This window comes from Jatropha curcas, chromosome 2 (genome assembly GCF_041381405.1).
Source record: "Jatropha curcas cultivar XTBG-Jc1 chromosome 2, XTBG_Jcur_1.0, whole genome shotgun sequence".
Lineage (NCBI taxonomy): Eukaryota > Viridiplantae > Streptophyta > Magnoliopsida > Malpighiales > Euphorbiaceae > Jatropha > Jatropha curcas.
In genome coordinates this window covers 44,692-67,593 of record NC_143152.1, presented here as the reverse complement: position 1 = coordinate 67,593, position 22,902 = coordinate 44,692, and the positions used below count along the sequence as shown (strand labels likewise).

The 22,902-nt window shown below is 35.5% G+C and overlaps 4 protein-coding genes across 9 annotated transcripts; 2 read left to right on the top strand and 2 right to left on the bottom strand.

Moving 5' to 3' along the window:
* The first annotated feature begins 73 nt into the window (after window positions 1-73).
* On the top strand, window positions 74-4,157 carry LOC105642123 (protein PHR1-LIKE 3). Of its 2 annotated transcripts, none has more exons than XM_012226821.3 (6): window positions 74-305; window positions 1,402-1,478; window positions 1,598-1,652; window positions 2,970-3,048; window positions 3,133-3,202; window positions 3,477-4,157. In XM_012226821.3, exons 1-6 carry the CDS (start codon window positions 74-76, stop codon window positions 3,936-3,938), a joined length of 975 nt encoding a protein of 324 aa, XP_012082211.1. In that variant the 3' UTR covers window positions 3,939-4,157. The 2 variants fall into 2 exon arrangements, with proteins under 2 accessions (XP_012082211.1, XP_089573345.1); XM_089717219.1 differs by lacking the exon at window positions 74-305 and adding an exon at window positions 579-1,332.
* Window positions 4,158-5,351: 1,194 nt separating this feature from the next.
* On the top strand, window positions 5,352-10,950 carry LOC105642122 (myb-like HTH transcriptional regulator family protein). 2 transcript variants are annotated; one of them, XM_020682555.3, is made up of 8 exons: window positions 5,352-5,461; window positions 5,670-5,750; window positions 8,007-8,237; window positions 8,972-9,048; window positions 9,182-9,224; window positions 9,345-9,402; window positions 9,672-9,741; window positions 10,181-10,950. In XM_020682555.3, exons 3-8 carry the CDS (start codon window positions 8,018-8,020, stop codon window positions 10,718-10,720), a joined length of 1,008 nt encoding a protein of 335 aa, XP_020538214.1. In that variant the 5' UTR covers window positions 5,352-5,461; window positions 5,670-5,750; window positions 8,007-8,017; the 3' UTR covers window positions 10,721-10,950. The 2 variants fall into 2 exon arrangements, with proteins under 2 accessions (XP_020538214.1, XP_012082210.1); XM_012226820.4 differs by having other exon boundaries at window positions 5,369-5,750; window positions 9,354-9,402.
* A 515-nt stretch (window positions 10,951-11,465) lies between these two features.
* Window positions 11,466-17,969, bottom strand: LOC105642121 (alpha/beta-Hydrolases superfamily protein). 3 transcript variants are annotated; one of them, XM_020682554.3, is made up of 15 exons: window positions 17,811-17,937; window positions 17,640-17,654; window positions 16,939-17,340; window positions 16,756-16,837; window positions 16,526-16,629; window positions 16,149-16,275; window positions 15,982-16,076; window positions 15,621-15,744; window positions 14,942-15,022; window positions 14,669-14,767; window positions 14,406-14,588; window positions 13,428-13,571; window positions 13,281-13,337; window positions 12,076-12,213; window positions 11,466-11,820 (listed from the first exon to the last, which is right to left on the bottom strand). In XM_020682554.3, the coding sequence occupies exons 3-15, from the start codon at window positions 16,983-16,985 to the stop codon at window positions 11,614-11,616; spliced, it is 1,488 nt and encodes a 495-aa protein (XP_020538213.1). In that variant the 5' UTR covers window positions 16,986-17,340; window positions 17,640-17,654; window positions 17,811-17,937; the 3' UTR covers window positions 11,466-11,613. The 3 variants fall into 3 exon arrangements, with proteins under 3 accessions (XP_020538213.1, XP_012082205.1, XP_012082208.1); XM_012226815.4 differs by lacking the exon at window positions 17,640-17,654 and having other exon boundaries at window positions 17,811-17,969; XM_012226818.4 differs by lacking the exon at window positions 17,640-17,654 and having other exon boundaries at window positions 14,427-14,588; window positions 17,811-17,969.
* Window positions 17,970-18,904: 935 nt separating this feature from the next.
* LOC105642119 (Phosphoglycerate mutase family protein) lies at window positions 18,905-21,976 on the bottom strand. 2 transcript variants are annotated; one of them, XM_012226814.4, is made up of 5 exons: window positions 21,420-21,976; window positions 21,034-21,133; window positions 20,710-20,889; window positions 20,361-20,478; window positions 18,905-19,519 (listed from the first exon to the last, which is right to left on the bottom strand). In XM_012226814.4, exons 1-5 carry the CDS (start codon window positions 21,691-21,693, stop codon window positions 19,487-19,489), a joined length of 705 nt encoding a protein of 234 aa, XP_012082204.1. In that variant the 5' UTR covers window positions 21,694-21,976; the 3' UTR covers window positions 18,905-19,486. The 2 variants fall into 2 exon arrangements, with proteins under 2 accessions (XP_012082204.1, XP_012082202.1); XM_012226812.4 differs by having other exon boundaries at window positions 18,905-19,535; window positions 21,420-21,975.
* Window positions 21,977-22,902: the final 926 nt, after the last annotated feature.

Sequence of the window (22,902 nt, the reverse complement as noted above, 5' to 3'; positions counted from 1 at the left end):
CGGCGGTGGTGGTGGTGTTGAGGCGTGGGTTTTCCTTGTTCCCATTTCCCCCCTTCTGTGTAAGATACAACAAATGTTCCAGAGGCCGATTCAGCCCCACCACGGCGGTGGTATTGTGGGTCACCAGGAAAATATGCAGGTACAAATGCAACATCAGAACCACACTACTAGCACTCAGAGAATTGCAGCCGGAGGAGGAGAGCCATGCCTTGTCTTGACTTCCGATCCCAAACCTCGCCTCCGCTGGACTGCCGATCTTCACGAACGCTTCGTTGACGCCGTCGCTCAGCTCGGTGGCGCCAATAGTCTGTGCTTTTCTTCCTTTCTTTTCTCTTCTCGCTCTGCCGTCTACTGCTATTCCTTAACTTTCTTGTTTGCTATCTTCACGAACGCTTCATTTTACTTGTCTGTGTGTTCTCAATATGAATGTCCTCTAGTTCTCTCCCATCTGACGATTCTCTTTTATGTGCCCTGCATAATTTGTCCAAAGACATTATTTTTGCTCTTCACACAAGTCTAGCTACAGTTAGAGAGTATATACAGAAACTTGTTTTCTAACTAAACATTTTCCTTAATGAGCATTTTTATGTCTCTCCACTTCTTATTAATTAAGTTTCATGCAAATATGTTTTACGGGATGGTGTATACGCTTGGTTCATCGAGTCAGCTAGTTCTTTGTGTTGCTATTAAGCTCTTTATGTTAGACAAGTTGCGAACTTTTTTTCCCTTTTAGCAGTCTGGTCCCATGTAAGTTTGGTATTCAGTGGTTCATAACTCCATTACGTTAAATCTTTTATCCTTTTTATCAAATTAAATTTTATTTCGGTGCTTTGTCTATATTTAAATGAGGGCAAAGTTGTGCCTTTTTCTTTTCTTTCTTCTCATGTTTCATGTGAATTCCAGCTTTTGCATGTGTATTTCATGAAGCTCTTATGTGGTCAACTTGGAATTCAGGAGGTGGCTAATTCCACTAACCTTGATAGACCTTTGTGCAGACCTTTTGATGAAACCAATCATACAAGTTATGCACTAGCCTTCCACCTACCAGTCTTCCCCTCCATTGTGGTCTTGGGGAAATTCTGAATCTTTTACAAGTCAATCCAAAGTAGGCGGACTTGCAAGCTGAACTAACTAACTAATTGACAAACAAAGAAAGTTTGGATTAAATATCAGTTTGCTCAGGTCAATGATTCCTCTTTTTTTGCTTGTGATTATGAGCTCATATTTGTCACTTGGGAGATAGACTGGTTTTGATATTTATGTGCACTAGCTCAAACCAATCGTGTGTAATCTGTTTGTTCCTGATTCACTATGAAGACTTTTCACTATTTGGTAATATCTCAACTCTATGGATGCTTCTTTTTTTGGTATTTTAAATGAGGACATAAATAATTATTGCAGAAGCTACGCCAAAGGCCATCATGCGAACAATGAACGTGAAGGGACTCACACTCTTTCATTTGAAGAGCCATCTCCAGGTTTCATTTCATTATTCAATAATATTTTTTATACAATATTATTTAATTTAAAACATTTTTTGTGGAAACAAAACGGATGTTACTTAATATTAACTCGAATTTTTCTTGTGGTATTATAGAAATACAGACTGGGTAAGCAATCAGGAAAGGATATTGGTGAAGCATCTAAAGATGGTAAGCCCTGATACTCCCTCTCCCCCTCTTCATAGTTCTTGATATCATCCACAAGATTTATGTTGAAAAACCCCACTGAAATTCCAGTAATCCAATGGATTACAATAAGAAACATAGAACAGCGGAAAAATAAAAAATAGAACAAGATACAAGAAATTAATATCCATCCACATATAGTCACCTGCAATTTTCACTATGAAGGAGAAAGTTATAAGTTGCCATAAATAGAATGGAGTTGTTTCCCCTTCTATAGAATTGGAGAAACCTGAAATACAAGAATTATTGTCCTAATTAGAACCTATCTAGGCCTTAATATAACATTATACCATATAGTATCTTCTCTAAATATAGAGCCAGAATCTCAACAAATGTGTTATTAGCAATCAATCAATTTGACTGGATTCAGATTGATGAGATGTTATTTCTCCAATATTATCTAGGTGATGTCCCCTTGGCCAACCCCAAGATGAAAAATTAATGATAATACATAACTAAAAGAAAGATAAAAGGAAATTGGCCATCAATAATTTGATTATATTTTAATGCATTTCTTCCATTAGATCATCTGATGAAAAACTTCAAATCTAAGGGTGTGTTTGGTAACACTCCCCATTTTTTGTTTTTTGTTTATCAAAAACAATAACTACTTTCTGTTTTTGATTTTGCGAAACCATTTCACTTTTTCTGTTCTGTTGTTTTATTTTCCTCATTTATTCTATTTTTTAATATAATTATCAACAGTCTCAATTTCTTTAGCTTTTTTGACATTAATAAAATTTGAATATCCAACCAAAGACCACCCACCATATCCTAAAATTGCATCATGAGCGATCAATTCCCTGCTACTCCAAGAGAAACTCATCAATTTCTTATTCCCAGTCATTGCACACAAGATTTGCATGAAATTGCTTGGAGCCAAGAATTATGGGAGTCATGTTCAGATTTTGGCCTTTGAGAATTTGATTTCTTCTTTTAACTTGTATATATAGAAAGCAAAGGAAAAGGAGAGAAACTGGAACAAAAACAGTGTGAAAGAAGATAGGAAAGAAATACACTAGCTTTTTGTATCTTAAAAGCAGTAGCAGTAATATGCATGCAGTGATCTGTTGTTTCTTGTTTTTAATTTTTTGTTTTGAGAATGATTTTGAAATAAACGATTAAAAAATAAACTTAGCACATGCTACTGAATTCCCTATGTGTTTTTATCCCAAAAGAAAATGGGAAACCAAAAACTTCAATTATACCAAATGCTTCCTGGGATGAATATTTCTTTTTTGCCTGTTTGCATCTGACTTATTCACAACTTCCTTATTGAAGGATTGTCTGGCTCTTACCTTTTAGAAAGTCCCGGTGGCTGCAATAGTTCCCCAAATATAACAACTTCTGATATGAACGAGTAAGATTAATTTTCTTCTTCACTCAAAAAGTCCGGTGCTTGGTAATGGTTGGAATTACTGAGTTCTGCAAATGTTATGTATAGGGGATATGAAGTCAAGGAAGCATTAAGAGTACAGATGGAAGTGCAAAGCAAATTATATCTACAAGTTGAGGTAAATCTTCTCATTTTGGAGTAGGTATTATTATTTTCCTGCTCCTATGTTGGACTGGTTCTGTTAAAGACATGCTTGGCTGGTGGTGGCTGTTGGATGTGGGTTTGTTTAGGCGAAGGAGACGGTTTTTATAATTCTTGAGTGAACCTCTTATTAATTGCTTTTGATACTGCTAAACCATACTTCCACATTTGTACAAAATAGCAACTGACTGATGATTAACAAAACTTTACTTGAGATTCAAGTAGTAAGTATTTCCACTTTAATTTTCTAGGCAGAGAAGCATCTGCAAATTCGTGAGGATGCCGAACGAAGATATTTAGCGATGCTTGAGAGGGCTTGTAAGATGCTTGCTGATCAATTTCTAGGAGGTACAGTTATTGACACGGAGAGTCAGAAGGGTTCAGCCACAAAGACACCAAGGAGTGCATCTCTTGATCCACTTGGCTTTCAATCATTACAAACTGAAGCAGTGAGTGAAGTCCATGGACTAGAAATACCATCGAGTCTGCATCACCAAGGGGCAGATTGTTCCACTGAGAGCTGCCTAACTTCAAATGAGAGTCCTGGAGGACTCACTTTTGAAGGATCTCCAGCTGGAGGTAAGAAGCAGATGCCAAGCTTGGACTCGCCAACAGCATCTCTGATTTGGGGTGAAGCAAAGGTGAGAACCTCAGAGGTGAACACGACTCAAGTTAATCCCCACAGCATCACTGGGTATGGTATATGGAGCTGAAAATGCTAGTTGATGGTCATCTTGTTTGATAGGGTGAGATTCTTCAGCTTACTCAGAGTTGCAATTTAAGTGTACAAATGGTAATATGTTGGTGGCAACAGTGTGAGGGCAGTAGCAGAAAAGGACTCGTCTCAAAATTGTAAATTTAAATTGCTGAATATTGACATGTTAGACATTTTGATGATTTTTCTACGTAATTTCCTTGTTCCGTTTATACTACTTATGGTGTCTGATTTTGGCGCACAAAATTCAAGTGGCAAATAGCTATGCTTGCTACAACGTACAAGTATTGGCATGGATCTGCGCGGAAAATAGCATCAATATGTTGAACAGACGGAATGTATGAAGGCTGAATTCGATGCGAGGAGTTGCTGGCCCCAGGGATTGTAAAAAAAATTTTTTTTTCTTTTTTTTTTGAAGTAATATGATCAGATCAATAGAGTGAGACCGAAGGTGAAAGCTTCAAGAAGGCAATTTTAGCACTCTCTTCGTTTTCACTTGTCAGGCACTAGAAAGACGTTAGAGAAGCAGCCGGCTTGGGGACTATCTTAGAAAACCAAGTCAAAAGTAAGTCCTTCCTGGAACATCGATTGGCAGACAGTTGGAAGAAAAAAAAGAGTGTAGCCGAATGGCATGAATGGGGCCATGGAGGTTGCGGGTTCTTCGAAGCCTTTTTGGCCCATTTTATCATTAGAAGCAAGGAAGGAATTATGTATTATTTTCTTTTTGTCTATCTCCATTTTTATTGTAATATTAAATGTGTCTGGATGATTAAAGGGAGGGAGAGGGTTAGTTTTTTTTTCCTCTTTCTCTTATTGAAGTTTCTTATAATTAATCCTATATCTAAACACCAAGGGAACGATATATATATATATATATATATATATATATATATATATATATATATATATATATAGAAGAAACAACAAAACAAGCTGTGCATTTAGTTCCCAATCCATGCAAAATCCAAACAAGTAGCAATCAGGAAAAATTAAAATTAAAATTAAAATTTCTAGAATAATTAGTGGAAGCGGGATGGAATCTTCCTCAAGTAGATTCCGTGAAAAGGCCGGTTGTTCTTGTTTAATCATTTATTTTTATTCTCATAATAATCAATAAAATTAACTGCTAAATGAATATTCATTTTAAAATTTAAAGGAAAGTTTTTTTATTTATCTATTGCTATAACACAGTACTCACTCAAAAGAAAAAAAAAAAAAAAAGGAAAAGAAAAAGAAAGACCTGAAATTACAATGACTGCCCATGACCCAGAGCTGCCCGCGGTCACCTATTTTACCCTCTCAAGTATTTTATTTTATTATGACTAAAGTATTATTAGTGGACACGTGGCTGTTGGTGCCACTTCGAACGTAAATTTTCAGATTCAGACACATTTCATTTTGTTTTTTGAGAAATAAAGAATTAGTACAACATTAGCATAGCAGTTGAAGAAGAAACAAAAGTATCATCGTGGAGGGCAGGGGTGGGTGACTTGGTGGTGGTGCTGGTCATTCTTCATTTTGGTCAAGTTTCTCTTTTCTCTCTCTCTCTCTCTCTGTCTTTTCTTTTTCTTAATTTTTCATTTTCAAACACATACACAATATCAGCTGCTTCTCTCTCTCTCTCTCTCTCCCTCCCTCCCTCCCTCCCTCTCTCATAATTATCTATTCAACGCCTGAGATTAACACTTCGATTGACTGATTTATAATCATACTCAATCTGTGTCTTAAGCAAAGCAATCGTTATCAGTAGATACAAGGCCATCGCTCCAAAATTTCTGCTTTCACGGGATTTAATTGAATATAGATCTGGGTATGTCTTTATTTTCCTTCTGTTATCCTCTTTTTGTGCTCCTTTTTTTTTTTTTTTTTTTTGGTTTGGTTGGTTATTTTTTGACTCTACAGTTTTTTTTTTCTTTTGCTTTATTTTTGCTTGGGTTCCTAAGTTTGTGTTGCTTCACGTCCACTATTTTCTATATTTTTTGTGCTCTATTTTTCTTCCTATACATTTTTATTTTCTGTAACCCTAATTTCCTTAGGTTGTTTTGTGAACAAGTTCTGATGTTGCTTCATTTCTTTGTTTCTTTAATTTAAATGGTTATTATATATAGGAGATATAGTATCTGCTGCTATTGAAAGCGCAATCTATAGTCCCATCCTCCTACAACCTTGGCACCTTTATACTCCTCCCCCTCTTTTCCCAGATCATAACTTTCATAATTTTAAAAGTTATATCACGCATGGGTCTTTTTTTTTTGGGCATGTTCTACTTTTGTTTGTTATTTATTGTTCGTGTTTCTAAACACACACTATTAATCATTGCTTCAACTTGGTTCAGGTGGACATACTGCTCATGTGTATTTTAGGACATAAAGGTGCTGCATTTTAGATTAAAAATTTGAAATGAACTGTTTGCAATTCAAACTAAGCTTGTTTCTTAATGTGAGTTTGCTGCATTGGGGAGATTCAAAATTTAATCTTCCATTAACTATGTGTTCCATGTTTTGACTGTGAGTTGTCTCTATGTGGGGTTTTCTGTTGCTAATCACATTTCACAAGCGAATATGTAATTTTGACTTCTTTCCCTATTATCAATTGTCATATCATTGCTGTCTAACATGTTCATACATTTGTGTATATGAAATGGTTTTGGACAATCTTGTGTTTGGGCATGGCAAAAACTGGGGCACTTTTCTCATCACAATCTCTTATCATATATTTCCTCTGTCCCAAAATAATAGTTCAGTTCAACTTTCACATGAATATTAAGAAAAGTCTTTTGAATGGAGTATATTTTGTTAGATTATCAATTTTATGCTTTAGTGAAAAAGTGGCACAAATCAAATGAGTTTTGATTCGAGATTATTTTTTAACTTGTTGGCTATTAACTAAAATAGGAAATTAGACATCCCAAATTAGTAATGTGAACTATCATTTTGGCACTGTGGGAGTACATCTAAAGTTGCAACTTGCAGCTTCTTTAACATAATATTTAATTTGATCAACATTTACCTAAAATGTTTGGCATGCCTGTTTATATGTAGCTTCTTCTGTCTTCAGGTTATCCCAAGTCCTGTCCCTTTTACCATTTTTGTTGCTTGGGTTTTAGAAGCGTTTAACATTTTTATGAAAAAAAATGTTACTCTAATTGAATGAGGCAGTGGTTGTTGAATATAGTACATGGTTAAATTTCAGATTTTTATGGAAAAAGGATAAGTAAATTTTAGAGAAGTCTTGGTTGCATCTAAAATATTAACAAAGTATCCAAGTTTGAAATAACAATAGATCTAAGAAAATAAAAGCCAAGGTAAGAATCTTAACTGCATTTTTGAGAATATGATGAGACAAAAATTATTTTTGAGAACACGTTTTTTCATATAAACAATTAAACATATATGATTGACAGATTAGGTTTGCCAAAATTGTAATTTTTTTTTAACCTAGGGCATGTATGAAGTAACGAGAGTCATTCAAAGTATTTAGTTTAGGCTTATGGTATATGGATTCATGGCTAATTAAGTAAGGATAGTTGCTAAAGCACTTGGTTCTGGTCGACTGATTGATATAGAATAGAGTTAAACTATTGATTTTCTTGCCATTTGATTCACAGATATCCTGTTTTGGTAGGGAACTCAAACATTCCATTTGATTTATTTTTCATTCATCCAATTCTTCTACCTTGATATCAATCTGTGTAACTTTAAATATTTTGCGCACTTCAGGTCTATGTGTTACAATTGTGATTAATTACAAAAAAAAAAAAAAAAAAGTGGTTGATCCTTGTTAATATTTTAGCACTTATTTGTAATATTTTGCCTGCTAACCCTAGCTAGATGCAGATTGAGGCTTACTTGAATAGTTGAATGCCTACTGAATTGGCAATTTTAGTTAAAGTATGAACTTGTTCTTTATATTTGGTACATTCGTTTAAATATCTTTCCCTGCTTCTCTGAGTATGTTGTTTACCTTGTGATTGTGAAGTGCTTCTCCTCTAAATCATACAATGGATAACTAGAAGCTTTTGCTTATTTATTTCACACCTTTGCCTGGCTTTCCAATTAATTTATAGATGAATGACATATGTATCGGCCGAAGAGTGTTCCGAGCTCAAGTTTGGTCCATAAAAGCCCTCCAGTTCATGGTCAGCATTTAGATTGTGGTGCCATTGCAATGGATCCCATCAATGGAGGAAATAGTCTCAACAACAACCCTAGTCTTGCTTCGAAGCAGCGATTGCGCTGGACTCATGAGCTTCATGAACGCTTTGTTGATGCAGTGGCACAACTTGGTGGGCCAGATCGTGAGTCTTCTTTTCATCTGGATGATTTTTTATTTTTATTTTTAATTGTTGAGTCCTTTAAATATTATTATTATTATCACCAATCCATAAGTATGTTTTTCTTTCCATGGTCAGTAAAATGCTAGAAGGAACTTATGAATCACATAATCAGCCAAGCCAATGAAATTATTCAATTGTTACTTCTTGTTTATTTATTTTTTGCAAATGTACACACAATTGACCAGTTTAATTGTTTCCTTATATTAATACCTTGGTAATTGCTTTTCATATGTGGACCATCAAGTGGGCATTTTCAGAGATGGAAAGATTGGGAAAACAAGTTGAAAAAACGTTCCTTCTTGGCTAAGAAATGAAGTCATTTCAGTTCATTACTACTAGACTACACTATCCCTCAATATTGTTCTTCATGCATGTGCACTGCATATTCACAAGTGAACACATATGCATTTATGCATGTACTCCCACGTGTTCTAGACTTAAATAGATACACGATGATCCATCATAGCCCTTCAATTTGATCTATGTTTTTTTCTTCAAGTAGAAATTCCTTTTATTGCAACTACTGTACTACACAATTTTGAATTCGAACTTCATGAATTGCATAAGAAGGCTGATCTGTAGGTCACAGCTTATTTCTTTTCTTGGGATCAAAAAAAAAAAAAAAATCGTAAAGACTAAATAGAATCTGAAGTGTAAGTGGATACTAAAAAGTACGCCATTGTTCTTATCTCTAGGGGCTACTCCTAAAGGTGTTCTCAGAGTTATGGGCGTACAAGGTTTGACAATATACCATGTCAAAAGCCATTTACAGGTTTGTAAGAGTTGTTTGTTATCCTGACTAGAACTTTCAACCTTTATATTTTCTGAATTTCTTTTGGGTGGCTTCTTGTGTAGTTTTTATCTGAATATTCATTGCTCTCATTTCTTATTTTTGATACATCCAGAAATATCGACTTGCGAAGTACCTTCCTGATTCTTCATCTGATGGTAAGTTTATCTGATGTCTACTGTTATATTTGTGTTTTGCATACACTGTCAAATGCAGACTTAGTGAAATATTCAGTGTAAACTTCTGTTTTCTGATGCTAATTCAAATGATAATGCAAGGGAAAAAAGCTGACAAGAAAGAAACTGGAGATATGCTTTCCAATTTGGATGGTTCATCGTAAGAAGATCTGCATTTTTCCTTTCCTTTTCCATAATAGTTTCTTTAATTAGGTCTTGTTAATGTCAAAATATTTGTGGAAGTGTAAACTTAGGAAATTAATATTTGTACAGTATAATAGAATCGCCTGGTGGAGCTTGTTATTAGCCATAAAAAAAAGTTCAGATACCAAGGCTTAAAATCAAATTCCAATTTAATTACTATATTAGATTATCCTCAGCTATCTATTTGAAACTTGATTTGAAAAATCTTGTTCTTTCTGTTTGCAGTGGAATGCAAATTACAGAAGCACTCAAGCTCCAGATGGAAGTGCAAAAGCGACTGCATGAGCAATTGGAGGCATGTTTTTTCTTTGCCATTTAGCATTTAACAAGTTTTGTACTATTTATCAGGTTTTTCTTCTAATGGTATGACCACTATTACAAGTCAGATTTATCAAACCCTGGGTGAGACAGATCATATTAGCTTTCAAATGTGCATTTTCCTTTCTCAAGTTCTCTCATTTACAATATTCTTTACCATACAAGGATGCCTGAAATATCAAATTGCCATCCTGCTCCTTTGTTTTGAATTTGCCTGTATATATCAAATAGTAACTAATGGTTGAGGCAATATTTTCTCTTATGAAAAATAAGTAGACAATTTCGTGAAGGAAGAGGTATTTTCTTTTCTTCGGTTTGGGAAACTGATGGAATTGTATAATTGTAAGCAACTGTAAATTGGTCTTTTCGGTTATAATTTTTGGGCTCTTATTGTGCCTATACTTCAAATCCAACAGGTGCAGAGACAACTGCAGTTACGCATTGAAGCTCAAGGGAAGTACTTGAAGAAGATAATCGAGGAGCAACAGCGACTCAGTGGCGTCCTTGTAGAGGTTCCTGGTGCAGGTGCCTCTGGTCCAATATCAGGTGATAGTTGTCCAGAATCTGACAAGACTGACCCAGCAACTCCTGCTCCAACTTCTGAGTCACCCATTCAAGAGAAGGCTGCCAAGGAGCGTGCCCCAGACAAAAGTCTTTCCATTGACGAATCATTCTCTTCTCACCATGAGCCATTAACTCCAGATTCACGTTGTAATGTTGGTTCCCCAGCTGAGAGCCCTAAAGGTGAGAGATCTATGAAGAAGCAACGGGTGTGCATGGCCACTGCATATGCTAAACCAGAGATGGTCCTTACGCACCAGATACTGGAGTCGAGCTTAAACTCCTATCCACAGTCACACTCTGTCTTTCTGACTAGAGAGCCATTTGATCCTTCATCTGGATTATCTATGGGAAATGATGATCAAATAGAAAAGGTTTCAGGCAGTGATCTTTAGTTTTTCTTGCTACTTGATAGCTGCCCTTAACAACTATTTTTATTTGCTGTCTGTGTAATTTCCAAGAATATGTTCCAAGCAGGTTAAATAACCATTAATGTTAGATGTATTAGAATTAGGTTGAAGGAAAGCTGCTCATTTATACTGATTTTCTGTAGACTGTCGTAGGTGCTTGAGGTTCATCCAAAAGTATGCATGCGCGGTGAATAGGGATGTGGGGTTGGTTAAAATGTGATGTTTGTACAATAGACCTCTAAATGCTTGCATCTGTTTCGACCATCTATTGCTATTCCAAGGGACGTTGCCATGGGAAACAGATCATTGCTAGAACTTTGTATGATCTTGGGAAATTCGCTGGGTGTTTACCATTAAGTAGTGCTGAACAAGCATACTGCACGAGCCAAGAGGCATTGAAAATGCTTAAGGTTTCTAGGGTAGGGATTATCAGGTGTGCTAGCTTATAACTGAGTGATTCTGCATCACTCTTTTGGCTGGAACTGCAGAATCTCTTGAAAAGCAGAACTATGAAAGCACAATAATGCTAGAGTGAATCACAGCCAGTTTAAAATTGAATGTCACAGCCTTCCAGAATTTTGGACCTATATTCTATTTGCGAAAAGGAGCAAGGGGATATTGCACGCCTCAAATTCCTTGTTCTTTAGCCATTGAAAACCTTAATTATAATTATTCAAGGTATTCCTATGCCTTTAATAGGTGCAGCGATGCAATTGCAGAGGAGGCTCAATTAACAAGTTTGGCCACAATTTACCTAGTAGTCATAAAAGAACCAATATCTACTAACTAGAACTGAATATCATGGGAAACATAATCACATAACATAATATTGGCAATGACTTCAAAGTTACAATTATAAACATGTTCCTGTGCAGATGTCATGAAGTGTGATGTCTCTGATGGTTTACTCGCTTCAGAATGCAATGGCGCAACCGCTTACTAAATGCTTCAAGCTTTTCAAGCTTCTCACCCTTGAGCTTCTTTGGAACTGTTATTTTCTTGTTCTTTTTCTTTTCTTCTTTTGGTGGCTTTAGGGATTTCTGTTGTGTGCTTCTTGAAGGCGTTGCAAAAGCTTTCACAGTCGTCTAGATTCAAAAAGAAGAATTAAAGGATCACTCGCTTATCAAGAAAGCAAATATAATCAACACAACACATGCACAAATATATAGCTCAGATTAGCAGATCAGCAAGAGACATGAACTGTAATGAATATTCCTGGCTTCAGTTTATTTTTCTAGCTCACCCAAATACCCTGCAACAATGCTTTTCAGTAGGTTCTTGAACCAAATATATATACCAAGCCAGATGAAGACAAGGAAATAGATGAGTGAGAGAGAGACCTCATCGCCATTGTCAGCAGCTCTGCAGTCAGCAGATGATTCTTCGTCACTGCCTCCCAGAGAAGAGCATCTTCCCCAACTCTCTCTATTTGAGCTGGTATATGAACAGCATTCCTCACTCTGACCATTTGGCTTATCCTGTAGAATGATAGACACAAGAACCCATTAAACATCAGTATCAAAAAGTACAATTCACTATTCAACTCAGAATAAATCATCTTGGAAGTCCAATCTGGAGTATAGGAAAGTGCATTGAAGACATTTGTGATCCTTGTTAAAGAAGCTTAGCCTTACATGGATTTAATTGAAGCAACAGCAAATCTTAAAGCACAGAGGGGTTTCATGGTGCTCTTGGATTTTCAGAAGCCCAATTGCAGAAATGGAAAAGGTAATAACATGTCAAGAATATATTTGGAACTTTGGTTACAACCATTGACCAACCTTTGGATGTTTTAAGCAAAACCACCTCACAACCATTTGTTCTGTTCGACAATTTCGCAAAAGTGATTGCAAAAACAATGCTGTATCATTTGATAAATTGTGAAGCACCCTTGAGTTCAATTGCCTGATTAAAAAATAAGGTTGTTGATCCAGTTTATCCATATCATGCCTCTCATTTATGCATTTGATGCACTACAAAGGCTAGCGATTCTAGGGTAGGTGGGGGAAGATCGGGGGATCCTAACTTTTTGTTCAACTCACATATTCAAACCTTTAGGCTATGTTTGGTTAGCCGTGATAGAACATATGGAATGTAATCAAAGACAATTCTAGTCTAAATTTACACTAAAAAGCCTTTGATTATATTACTATGTTCCATTATAGCTTACCAAACATAACATTACAACATTTCTGATTCAGTCATGAATTTTGCAAACTGTTTCAATACCAGACCTTCCTAGGGGAAATATTAGCAGGCATAGACCACTTCAACACTACCTTTTTAAACCTATGAATTAATCAAATCTATAGTAACATTTTTTGGAAAGAAAAAAATGGGTTGCAGGTGGCATCTTATTGGAAAAAGAGGAAAAAAGAGGGAAAGGAAGGGGAGGAGGTGGCTGGGCAACCAGAGAAGCTGCAACCCTTTGCCTTAAGGGAAAGGGAGATTCAATGAGGCCAAAGGAGAAGCATTTGTTAGTTGTTTACATCACAGACCAAATAACTTCAAGTTAAACGATTATGATAAAAATGATAAAAATCACCTGCAACTTTGATGGCTCATCATTGCTAAGGCTGTCACTTTCATTGACCACACTGTCCTGCATTATCAATATGGTAAACTAACATTTATTTAATCCAAAACATAGAAAAGGCAAGGGGTAAATGAGCGCAGCCGAGAAGATACATACCACTTCTATGCTAGTAACAGGCATGACTTCAGCAAGAAGTTCGGTAACAGGTTTTACATTTGGAATGCTAGGAGGTGCAGAAGATGAACTCGCAGCATCAGTACAGGCTGAACCGATGCCAGTGATTATCTCACACAAGAGGCTCTAAGAAAAAATTAGTCAGAACTCTATTAGTCCGCTAACAATGTCATAAAAGTCAAGAAAAGGACATTTTAGCATAGTAAGATTGGAAAGAACAAGATTACTATAACATTTAACATCAACAAGTCAGAATTAAGGTGACAATTCATGTAAATTATTGACTTCATAATGTTGGAGATACCATTAGCATCAGAACATTCTAAAGATACACTACACCTCCATGCTAATTCATCAAAGAAGCCAAGTTTAGCTTGAAGAATTCTATACTTTGGCTTATTCTATACCAAGTGAGTTCACTCCAATTCAGAAGGGTGTTATTTATTCATCTAGTTCTCTGAAGATTTGGATTTCTCTTGTGAATTCTTATGTTTAAGAATTTTAGCTAGTTCTCTATTTTGAGTTTGTTGTAATTGTTTAAAAAGATTTGCTTGCTTCTTGTTTATAATATTACCAGAACAAGAAACTGTGTCTGAGTATGTGTATGCCAGCCCGACCACTAAAAGTAAATTACAATTAAATGTTTGAAGAAATGAATGAACGAATATGTGTGTGTATGGAATACACAGCTGGTCAATGTGTCAAGCACCCAACTTCATAAATCTCAACTTGCTATCACCAGTCTGAGTGTGGAGCTACAGCATGCAGCTACTAAAAGTTGAGAGAGATTGGCAGGGACTCTAAGAAACATGCAGATGATAAGAGGAACAGGATGAACAAAAAAAATGGTAAGTGGTTAACAAAGGCCTTTGACTTGTTAACTACTAAATCAGCAATTGGATTTACAAGGTTTGTGTTCTAATCTTTCTCAAAAAAGGTCTAGATGAAAACGGAAATCACCTCATCTACGCCAGCACCAACCTTCAAATCGGCCAAATTGTAGTACTTGTCAAGCTTACTCGAAGAACAAGAACTTTGAGGAGGGTGAAGAACGTTGAAGAAGAAAATGGAAACTGAATCGTAATAAAACTGTGGTCGAGAGGAGTTGTGATCACCATCAAACTTTATCATATTTTTATCCCCCTGCACAGAACCAGAAGTTTCAGAAAAAAACCAATATTTTAAATTATAAAGGGTAAAATTTTTTTGAAAGATATCCTTACTGCATAGGCCTTAAAGATGAGGTCAGAATGGTGGGACTGAATGAATTTGTCGTCACTAGCATGTCCAAACAAAGCAGGAATGAATGTTTTGGGTGCAACCTGCAAGCATCAATGAGAATTAACATGTTGCTCAAATAAATGAAACAATTGTATTGAAAGATTTGCTACAGAAAAAAAGTGTCATATTCAGTTCAAAGCATTAAAGAATATATATAATGGGTAACACTTCTCAAACAAAAGCAGTCTGTTGATAATCTACAGAAAAGGACAAACCTTTAGGCAGTTAAGATCCATGATATCAAATTTTGCTTTCTTTTGAATTATTCGCCGCATGTACTGTACTGCCATCTTTACCTTATTACAGTTACAAGTAAAGAAAAAACAGTTGCTGTTAAACTAGACATAATCAAAACATAAAAATCCAAAACTATAGTATCCAAAACGCTAATCCACCTCATATTGTAAGATCAGTTATGTATGCTTAATTATTATGAAACCAGAGGCATGTGAACTCAAAAACCATAGGAATTATAAAAAGATGCAGTTATGGATTTTGATTCTGATTAATATAAAACAGCATATATATTCAAAAATCAGAAACCTAGGCAGATAAATAATCACGCAAATGCATATTAAACACACACAGGTTTATGAACTTGAGAGCTGAATTTAATTTCTTTTAAAAAATGCAGGTAATAATTATTCCAACTGAAAAGGAAATAAATACCCTAAGAGAAGGCATGAATAAATTGCAAAAGCATCTGAAACCTCAACAACCAAAAATATTCAAAAGGGGAAATAATCAAAGAAAATGACATATGAACGGTTTGCTACTTGCTATCCAAATGATTTAGCAGCTATAAAAAGGAGAAGTGGCTTGAACTCCCAACCTTAGGAGCTGTCTGGTTTTAAGAGGACCCACACACAGAGATTTAGAGAGAGAGAGGCCTACTGTAAATTTTGGAAGCCGAATTTTGTACACATCCACAAGTTCCATCATTAAATCAAATAAATTTGAGAAGGCACTATCCAACACCATTCCAGCAATGGATGGGTCTTCTGCTCCATAAAGAAGGCTGCATCATATTATTGGAAGACTGCATATAAGCTATCAAGAGTTTATGGAAAAAGAAATAATAGCATAGCATGAACTAGCATCTCATATCTTTCGGAGGAATACAAAGCTGAAAACTGTATCATACACTAAGCAGGCAATTATATCAAGAATTCATATCATACAGTCTTGAGAATGTGAAACACCATCTAGTACAGAATGGCATGGAAAAAAGTTAAGAAATTAAATGGTAAATTACCAAGTAACTGCCCCCATTGATCGTCCCCAGAGGCCTATACATGATATTTGTTGGTTGCTTCTTAGATACGAAATCACAACCTTGAGGTCATCTCTCTGTTATACAACAAAAAAATCTAAGAAAATAAAAGAATTCGAGTCATAAGGAATTAGTGAGGAGAGGCATACCTCATGCCAACCAAGGCTGACATAGTCACCATCAGATAAACCGGAACCCGAAAAATCAAGAGTAAAAACAGTAATATTTGAGGGAAGAAGAATTACTGCAGCCTCATTCGCATCCGCCCTGCATCCACTGCAGTATTGTGCATGATGGAAACAAGTTTCCATCTTTATTAGAGAGAGTAGGTCTTGACAGCAATTCAAGTTCTTTTAAAGAGATGAATGGAAATTCATGATCTTACAGAAAATGATTTTGAAAAAGATGTTTACACAGGGAATGAACGAGAAAAATCATTTCAACATTGTATAACATAGCATATTTCATTTTAGATCTAGACTATATCCATATTACAATTAAACATGAAAAACTAATGGAAATGTACCTGTTCCCATGGCAATATATAACACATGGAAGAGGGGTGTCTTCAGGGAACGGTGAAGGCACATAATGGCTACAGCGTAAGGTATGACCCCTTGCATTAGTGAGCTGCAAAAAATGAAAGCAGAGAAAGACAGGCTCCAAAGTCAGCACAAAGTTGCACATACATTGTAGTAAATGGGGAAGGCAGCAACTAAAGAGTGCAATGTCGTGTGCATTGATGTCCGTACTTGCCTCCAAGTCTTGTCTCTTGTATGCTCTACTGGCAAGAGTGAAATCCCTCTCCCATAAATACTGATCTGGGTTATAATCCGCCCTATATATAGAACAGAAATGACAGACACACACATTAGATAACAGCTGTTGATTTAAGGGCTTTAAAGATATACATATTTATAAAGACTTGCGAAATAAAACCTGGGAGGGCGAATGACAAAATTGATGAATTGATCAATCATATTCATATCCTAGAGAGTTGCATCTGGTAGGTCATCTGAAGTATCTCCCCGTCAATAGAAACCAAACAGATAGAGGAACAGAACCATCAAGAAAACTCATAAACTATTACTTTCTTACACCATTTGTAACCCTTTTCTCCTGCTAGTGGGAGTGGATTACAAATAGCTATCTGGATATTCCCTGCTTTACATACAAAATCAAGCCAGACTTCCTCCGGAGATTAAGATAAAGAACCAGCCTTTGTGTTTGGAGTTCCAAAAGGACTTTGACAATTTTAGAAGTTGAAGACTCAGTTCAATTGGTGGAGCCAGCCTTCATTCTTCCACCTCCATTTCCTATAACAATCCACCTCACGGCCCCCTAAACCCCAGAAAGAGGGGAAAGGAAATAGCATTATCAATTACTGTTTGCTATAACAAGTAACCTTTAATTTGTATATAAATACAAGCTGAAACGAGTTCCCATGTTGGATAAATGCAAAAAGATAAAGGCCAGCAAAATTTCAGATCTCAAAACTTCAAAACTTCAAAATAACAACATAATTAACTGAAAATTTGAGTTTGGTTCATGAGTTAATCTCAAAACTACAAACTCAATGGAGAAGTGGGAGGAAAAGAGATAACTCTAAGGAAATGGTGTTCCTTTGAAAAACAACTTACTTAACATTAGCAATGCTGATTGAAAAGAGCGCGAGAGGTTGACGAAAGAGATCAAAGTGTTTGTAAACAAAAGAAGAAAAGCAGTCAAGAGAGAGAAAGAGGGACAGACAAACAAAGGAATTTCAAACAAAGAAGAAAAAAAAGTTGTTATGAGCTCTTTTCTTTACTTACTTGAGTAATGGGTGTCGTCGGAAACTGGGTATTGGGAGAAAAAGACGCGGAGCAAGCACGGACAGAGAGGCACCAGCTGCGATATAACTTTTCCTTTTGATTTTATTTTATTTTTCCTTTTCTTTTGAGCCTTTTTTTTTTTTACTTTTAGTTCATTTCGTTTGTTTGTTCCGGGGTCTTTCTCTTTTTAAATTTCTTCTTCTGCCTTAGCTTAATTTATGTAAATAAAATAAAATAAAAAATTTCTTTGTCAATATATTTATTAGCAAGGCAGAGGCAGTAGAGTTAAATTTAACTTCAGTAAATAATTTTTCCACACAAAAAGGCAAAACTTATTTGATTTGATTCCACCTACCTGCGTAACTGTATTAACTCCGCTACGCATTTTACCTTAGTATTGCATTTGACTTGCATTATGCTCACGGCTTGCTGCTTAGACTCTCATGCTTCTACTTGGCCCATTTTACAAATACAAGTACAAGACTTCACTTTCTCGTGATCTGGTATTATAGCATATTGATATGTACATTAACTTGAGATTACCAAGCTGTACAGCAAAATAGTTCATTTAGGAAATTTTCAATTGAATTAAAATACACCATTATTACTATAAAAAGCACGTTGGTCCACGTTACCTTTATTTGAAGTTTTTTTTTTTTTTCATTAGTCAAAAACAGACTCTCAGTACCTTTCTAAGAAAACGTTACATTTAGTACCCGAGTAAAAGTCTCAACTTTATTGAATCACAAGCATACTTTTCAAATTGATTACATATAGGTATAAAGCTACACCGCCTAATTATCATCGAAAGCCTTTGTCCCCCTCCAAATTATCCCACATCAATTAGCGTTTATATATTCATATGTAAAATTCCAGCTCTTGCTGCTTCTTTTTCCTACAAACCAAGCAAAACATTTCTGGCCTCCTAGCCATAACTGCTTATCGTCAGCAAATGGTCCCTATGGGCAAGTTTAATCTGTCCAAGTCAGTAACCTCAATATAATTGTGAGAAGGGGAGCAAAACCCCTGCCCCGAACAATAATTTCCTAGTGGGCAGACGACAGTACGAAGCACCAGCTCAAAGTAAACACAAGTAAAACAATGCAACTCCTGCAACATGATTGATAGCAACACTATATTGTATTGTTGAAATCACTAGTTAAGAACTATGTTAGCTTCTGTACAGGTGCTCAGTCAATCCATCCGACTAAATTTTTCAAAAATCAAGAATAATGTTAAAAGAAAAGGACACCAATCAGATCAATGAACTGCAGAAGGTGATATCTTCGACGCTGCAACCTTTCCACCATGCAGAAAAAAGAGATGTTCAACTCTGGCAGGCAGGCATGCCAAACTCTTTGCACCATCTCTATACAACAAATAGCTTTGTTAGTGGATAGATTTTCACTCGCAGGAAGCATTTATTTTAATCTTTCCACATCATGGTATGTTTCTTGAGCAGGCAAATGATGTGGTTTTCCCAACTAATCTAAGGTCTGGAATATCATAGAGGAGGACAAATTGGTTAATGGTTTACCCACTAACACGTGCAATTAATCATAAACCAGAAGTTGTATCTCTTCTCTGTTCTTTTTGGAAAGGAGAAGGACAAGGGATGTTCTAGATCTGGATTATGCTCAAAATTTATGGTCAATGCAACAGGCTGTCACTTGGTTTTACAATGCCTTGAAGCTTCCAACCTCCAATTCCTGCTAATACAAATGCCTGACATTATAACACACTGGATCAGATAAAGATAAAGAAATACTTAAAAATAACAATCACCTTTCGCTGATCTGTCTTCGACAAATGTCAAATTAATTCACAGGAACTTTTCATTTTGCAATGAACATTACTTATCTGAATAGTAGGATGCAGCTTATAATGCCACTATCCTCTTTCCTTTAGAGTGTAAGGACAAAGGTTTATCGTTTCGGAAAATGGAAGTCACTCATGGAAATTATCTAGCAACATATGAAAGACTCCCCAACCATATCCCAATTTTCAGAGTATCTTTAGAAGGGTTGTAACCTCTTTTGATAAACATCTACAACACTACTGGTCGTCGATTTATATGCACATGCACATGCACATCAAATCACTCCAGACTACTTTTCAAAAAAAAAAAAAAAAAAGAAGTAGAATGCTTTCCTTTTCTTTATATGCAGGAGGAAGGAAAATACGAAGAAGATAAAATTAAGAGTGAAAGCAACATAGGGGAACCACAAGCAATTTTCTCCCCAGGCTGGCGAAGAAAAGTGAGGGGAAACAATACGTTGAATTACCCCTTTATGACTAGAACAGTTCATTTTTCTAAGAAAAAGTGGAGCAAAAATTGTTAATAGGATAACTTTCTTTCTGTTTTTCTTCTGTCCATATCCAAACAAGAAAAGAGAGAATAGTTTTATTTCCAATTTATTTTCTCTCTCCACTTTGTTTCCCCCTTTGTGTTGCTGACAAGAAAAGTGTTAACCATAATATATAATTAAAGCAAGTAAATGAATGAAGTATTAAAATATTATATATATATATGATGAAACTGAGCCTGACCTCTTCCCAGGACTTTCCAGTAGCCTCCAGCAAAGCAGCATTGCATGTTTTCAGTTCTACTGGTGCACCAGTGAACATTGAGGCTGCCTCCTCCCACCCTCTATTATGTCCCATGCACCTGTATATTTGACTAAGAATCAAAAATTTGTTTTTTCATTTGCTTTGGTATTATCTTCATAACAATTTCAACCCACATTTTCAAATGCTAATACAGTTATTTCAAATCTTGTGAAAAGAGGAGAATGACTTCATTCTAATTGGGACCACGCAAGTGACATCACTCCTATTAGTGGAGGAGATCACGAACATTTACATGGAATAGCAGTCACGGTAATTTAGTGGAACTCACATAACAGTGAGGATCTCATCCCTAGAATATCTACAGATAGCTTGCTGAAGATGCTCAGCAGTCTGTCCATCCAGTGCTGCAATTGAATAGAAGCTTGGAATGAAATGAACCTCTGCATCCACAAAGCCTGGCACTTGCTCCTGCATTACTTTAAGTGTTTCCCTAGTTCGTGTTGCATTGCTGTATAATTACAGACATCAAGTATGAAGTTGAAAACAATTAACTAATAAGGTGCAAGTGATTTAGCAGTAAAGTTTTAAGCTTTTTATTCTTATCTCAGTTGATGCTGCAGACAAGTAGAAAGACGGAAGAAAAGATGAAAACCTGGATAGGATAAGCTGAGGAATCCAACCAAGTTGTTGGAGCTTTTGAGACACCTTGGCAGCATCAGCTTTTCCACCCTTGCTCAAAGGTCGATCATGATCTGATGGGAAAACACAAATGCAAAGATAAAACATTTGAAGAAAACAAAAAACGAAAAGAAAACAATCCAACTCAGGTAGAGAGGATATAAAGCACTAACTATTGGAAGTGTCTAAGATAAAAGAAACAAAAGAAAGCAGCCATGAACCCAAACTAGTAGTATTAACAAGAAATAAGACATTTGACTATCGAATTTAGGATGAATTTAAAGAAGAAACAACAAATTGGAGCAATTGTAATCATACTACAAATAGATAGCAACTAAAATTGAAGCAAATGAGTTTCACCTCGCAATAAAGGGTTATCCCATGAACTCTCAGCATGACGAAGGAGAATAAGGCGACGGGCCACCAATTTGGAGGAAGCAAGTTGGGATCCATCCTCGGTGACTGTTGGCAAAGAACTAGAGTGAGCGGACAAACGGCGATGGGCACTGGGGTTCCTCCTGCGACAGCAACAAACTGAAATTGGAGAGTTGAGCTTAAGGAACATCGACGGATTAACACTTATATTTAAGGTTTGCAGACTCGGAAACAGGGCTGCATTAGTCTTCGCCTCCATTTCTTTCACTGCCGGTTTTCCTTCTATCTTATCCAGAATAAATTTGTTGAATATGGGTAGGAGAAGCCGAGAAGCTGTCAACTCTGTGAATTCAAAAACTAAAACTGAATCTATTCATTTAATTGCGTACAAGAGCAAATTCAATACAAAAGACAAATACCAGTTCAAAAAAAAAAAATGTATCACTATTACATATAAAGATAAATGGACATTATTATACTGTATAATCTATCTGACTTGCTAACAGCAGACCAGTAGAACAGCAAATCAGCAATAACAGCATACACAAGAATCAGGAATGGATATAGGCCAATTAAAAAAAAAAGATTTTTCAAAAAATATTTACTCTTTTATCCTTTTGTTTTTTATATATAGTCAAAAATATTAATAGTTTGGTGTAAGTGAGCTCATGTACTGGGTGGACAAAAGTTTTCCCTTTAGGTTATAAATACTTAAAAAATTTACACATTACATTAAACGCTGTCGTTTAACATATGCCATAGCGTCATTCCTAATTTTTTATAAATTGTCGAATTGGACCAGATCTCGTTATCTCTTACAGCAGGACGGGCAGGGCAGGGCAGGGCTCCTGGACCCGCCAGCTAGGAAACTGCAATAAGGGAAAATACATTTGCGTTAATAATTCAAGACAATGGATAGTAATAGATATGGATATAATAATGTAGTCAGAAGACGGCACATCTTCTCTTTTTTTTATTTGTCTTAAAATGAAATTTTTTTTATTACAGTTAATTTTTAAATTATTTATTATAATTTTATTAAAATTTATCTTATTTTTAATAATTTTTATTTATTATTTTAATATAATAATTATTCTTTTGTTATTTAAAATTTATTATTTCAATATTATAATCGTTTTTTTATTATTTAAGATGAACATAATAAATATTTATATAAATAAATTTATATTTTAATTATAATAATTTTTATTTTCTTATTCAGTGTGAAAATGGAAAGTGAAATATTTTTTTAGACAAAAATATTATTTTTTTATGCAATTTAATAAAGAAAATTTTGTTTGTTCGAGGGTCATCTCCATTTATTCTTAACAAACAAACCTTCAGCTATTTATCGTCCAACTGTACACTTAATAATTTCATTTATTATTAGGAAAAATGTTTATTTAGGTGAAAATTTTTCCTAAAAACACGGGGCAGAATCGTAAAATTGCTGTCCATCTCTACACCC

Excerpts from the sequence above, each read along its gene's own strand:
- LOC105642123 (XM_012226821.3), top strand. The coding sequence starts at position 74 with ATGTTCCAGAGGCCGATTCAGCCCCACCACGGCGGTGGTATTGTGGGT. Across the intron at positions 3,049-3,132 it reads ACAACTTCTGATATGAACGA|GGGATATGAAGTCAAGGAAG; the intron begins GTAAGATTAATT and ends TGTTATGTATAG. Across the intron at positions 3,203-3,476 it reads AATTATATCTACAAGTTGAG|GCAGAGAAGCATCTGCAAAT; the intron begins GTAAATCTTCTC and ends TTAATTTTCTAG.
- LOC105642122 (XM_020682555.3), top strand. The coding sequence starts at position 8,018 with ATGTATCGGCCGAAGAGTGTTCCGAGCTCAAGTTTGGTCCATAAAAGC. Across the intron at positions 8,238-8,971 it reads ACAACTTGGTGGGCCAGATC|GGGCTACTCCTAAAGGTGTT; the intron begins GTGAGTCTTCTT and ends TCTTATCTCTAG. Across the intron at positions 9,403-9,671 it reads TCCAATTTGGATGGTTCATC|TGGAATGCAAATTACAGAAG; the intron begins GTAAGAAGATCT and ends TTCTGTTTGCAG.
- LOC105642121 (XM_012226815.4), bottom strand. The coding sequence starts at position 16,985 with ATGAATATGATTGATCAATTCATCAATTTTGTCATTCGCCCTCCCAG. Across the intron at positions 15,023-15,620 it reads TTCGGCTTCCAAAATTTACA|GTAAAGATGGCAGTACAGTA; the intron begins GTAGGCCTCTCT and ends AACTGTAATAAG. Across the intron at positions 12,214-13,280 it reads ATGAGCCATCAAAGTTGCAG|GATAAGCCAAATGGTCAGAG; the intron begins GTGATTTTTATC and ends ATCATTCTACAG.
- LOC105642119 (XM_012226812.4), bottom strand. The coding sequence starts at position 21,693 with ATGGAGGCGAAGACTAATGCAGCCCTGTTTCCGAGTCTGCAAACCTTA. Across the intron at positions 20,890-21,033 it reads CCTCAGCTTATCCTATCCAG|CAATGCAACACGAACTAGGG; the intron begins GTTTTCATCTTT and ends GTAATTATACAG. Across the intron at positions 19,536-20,360 it reads CTGGAAAGTCCTGGGAAGAG|GCATTTGTATTAGCAGGAAT; the intron begins GTCAGGCTCAGT and ends TTATAATGTCAG.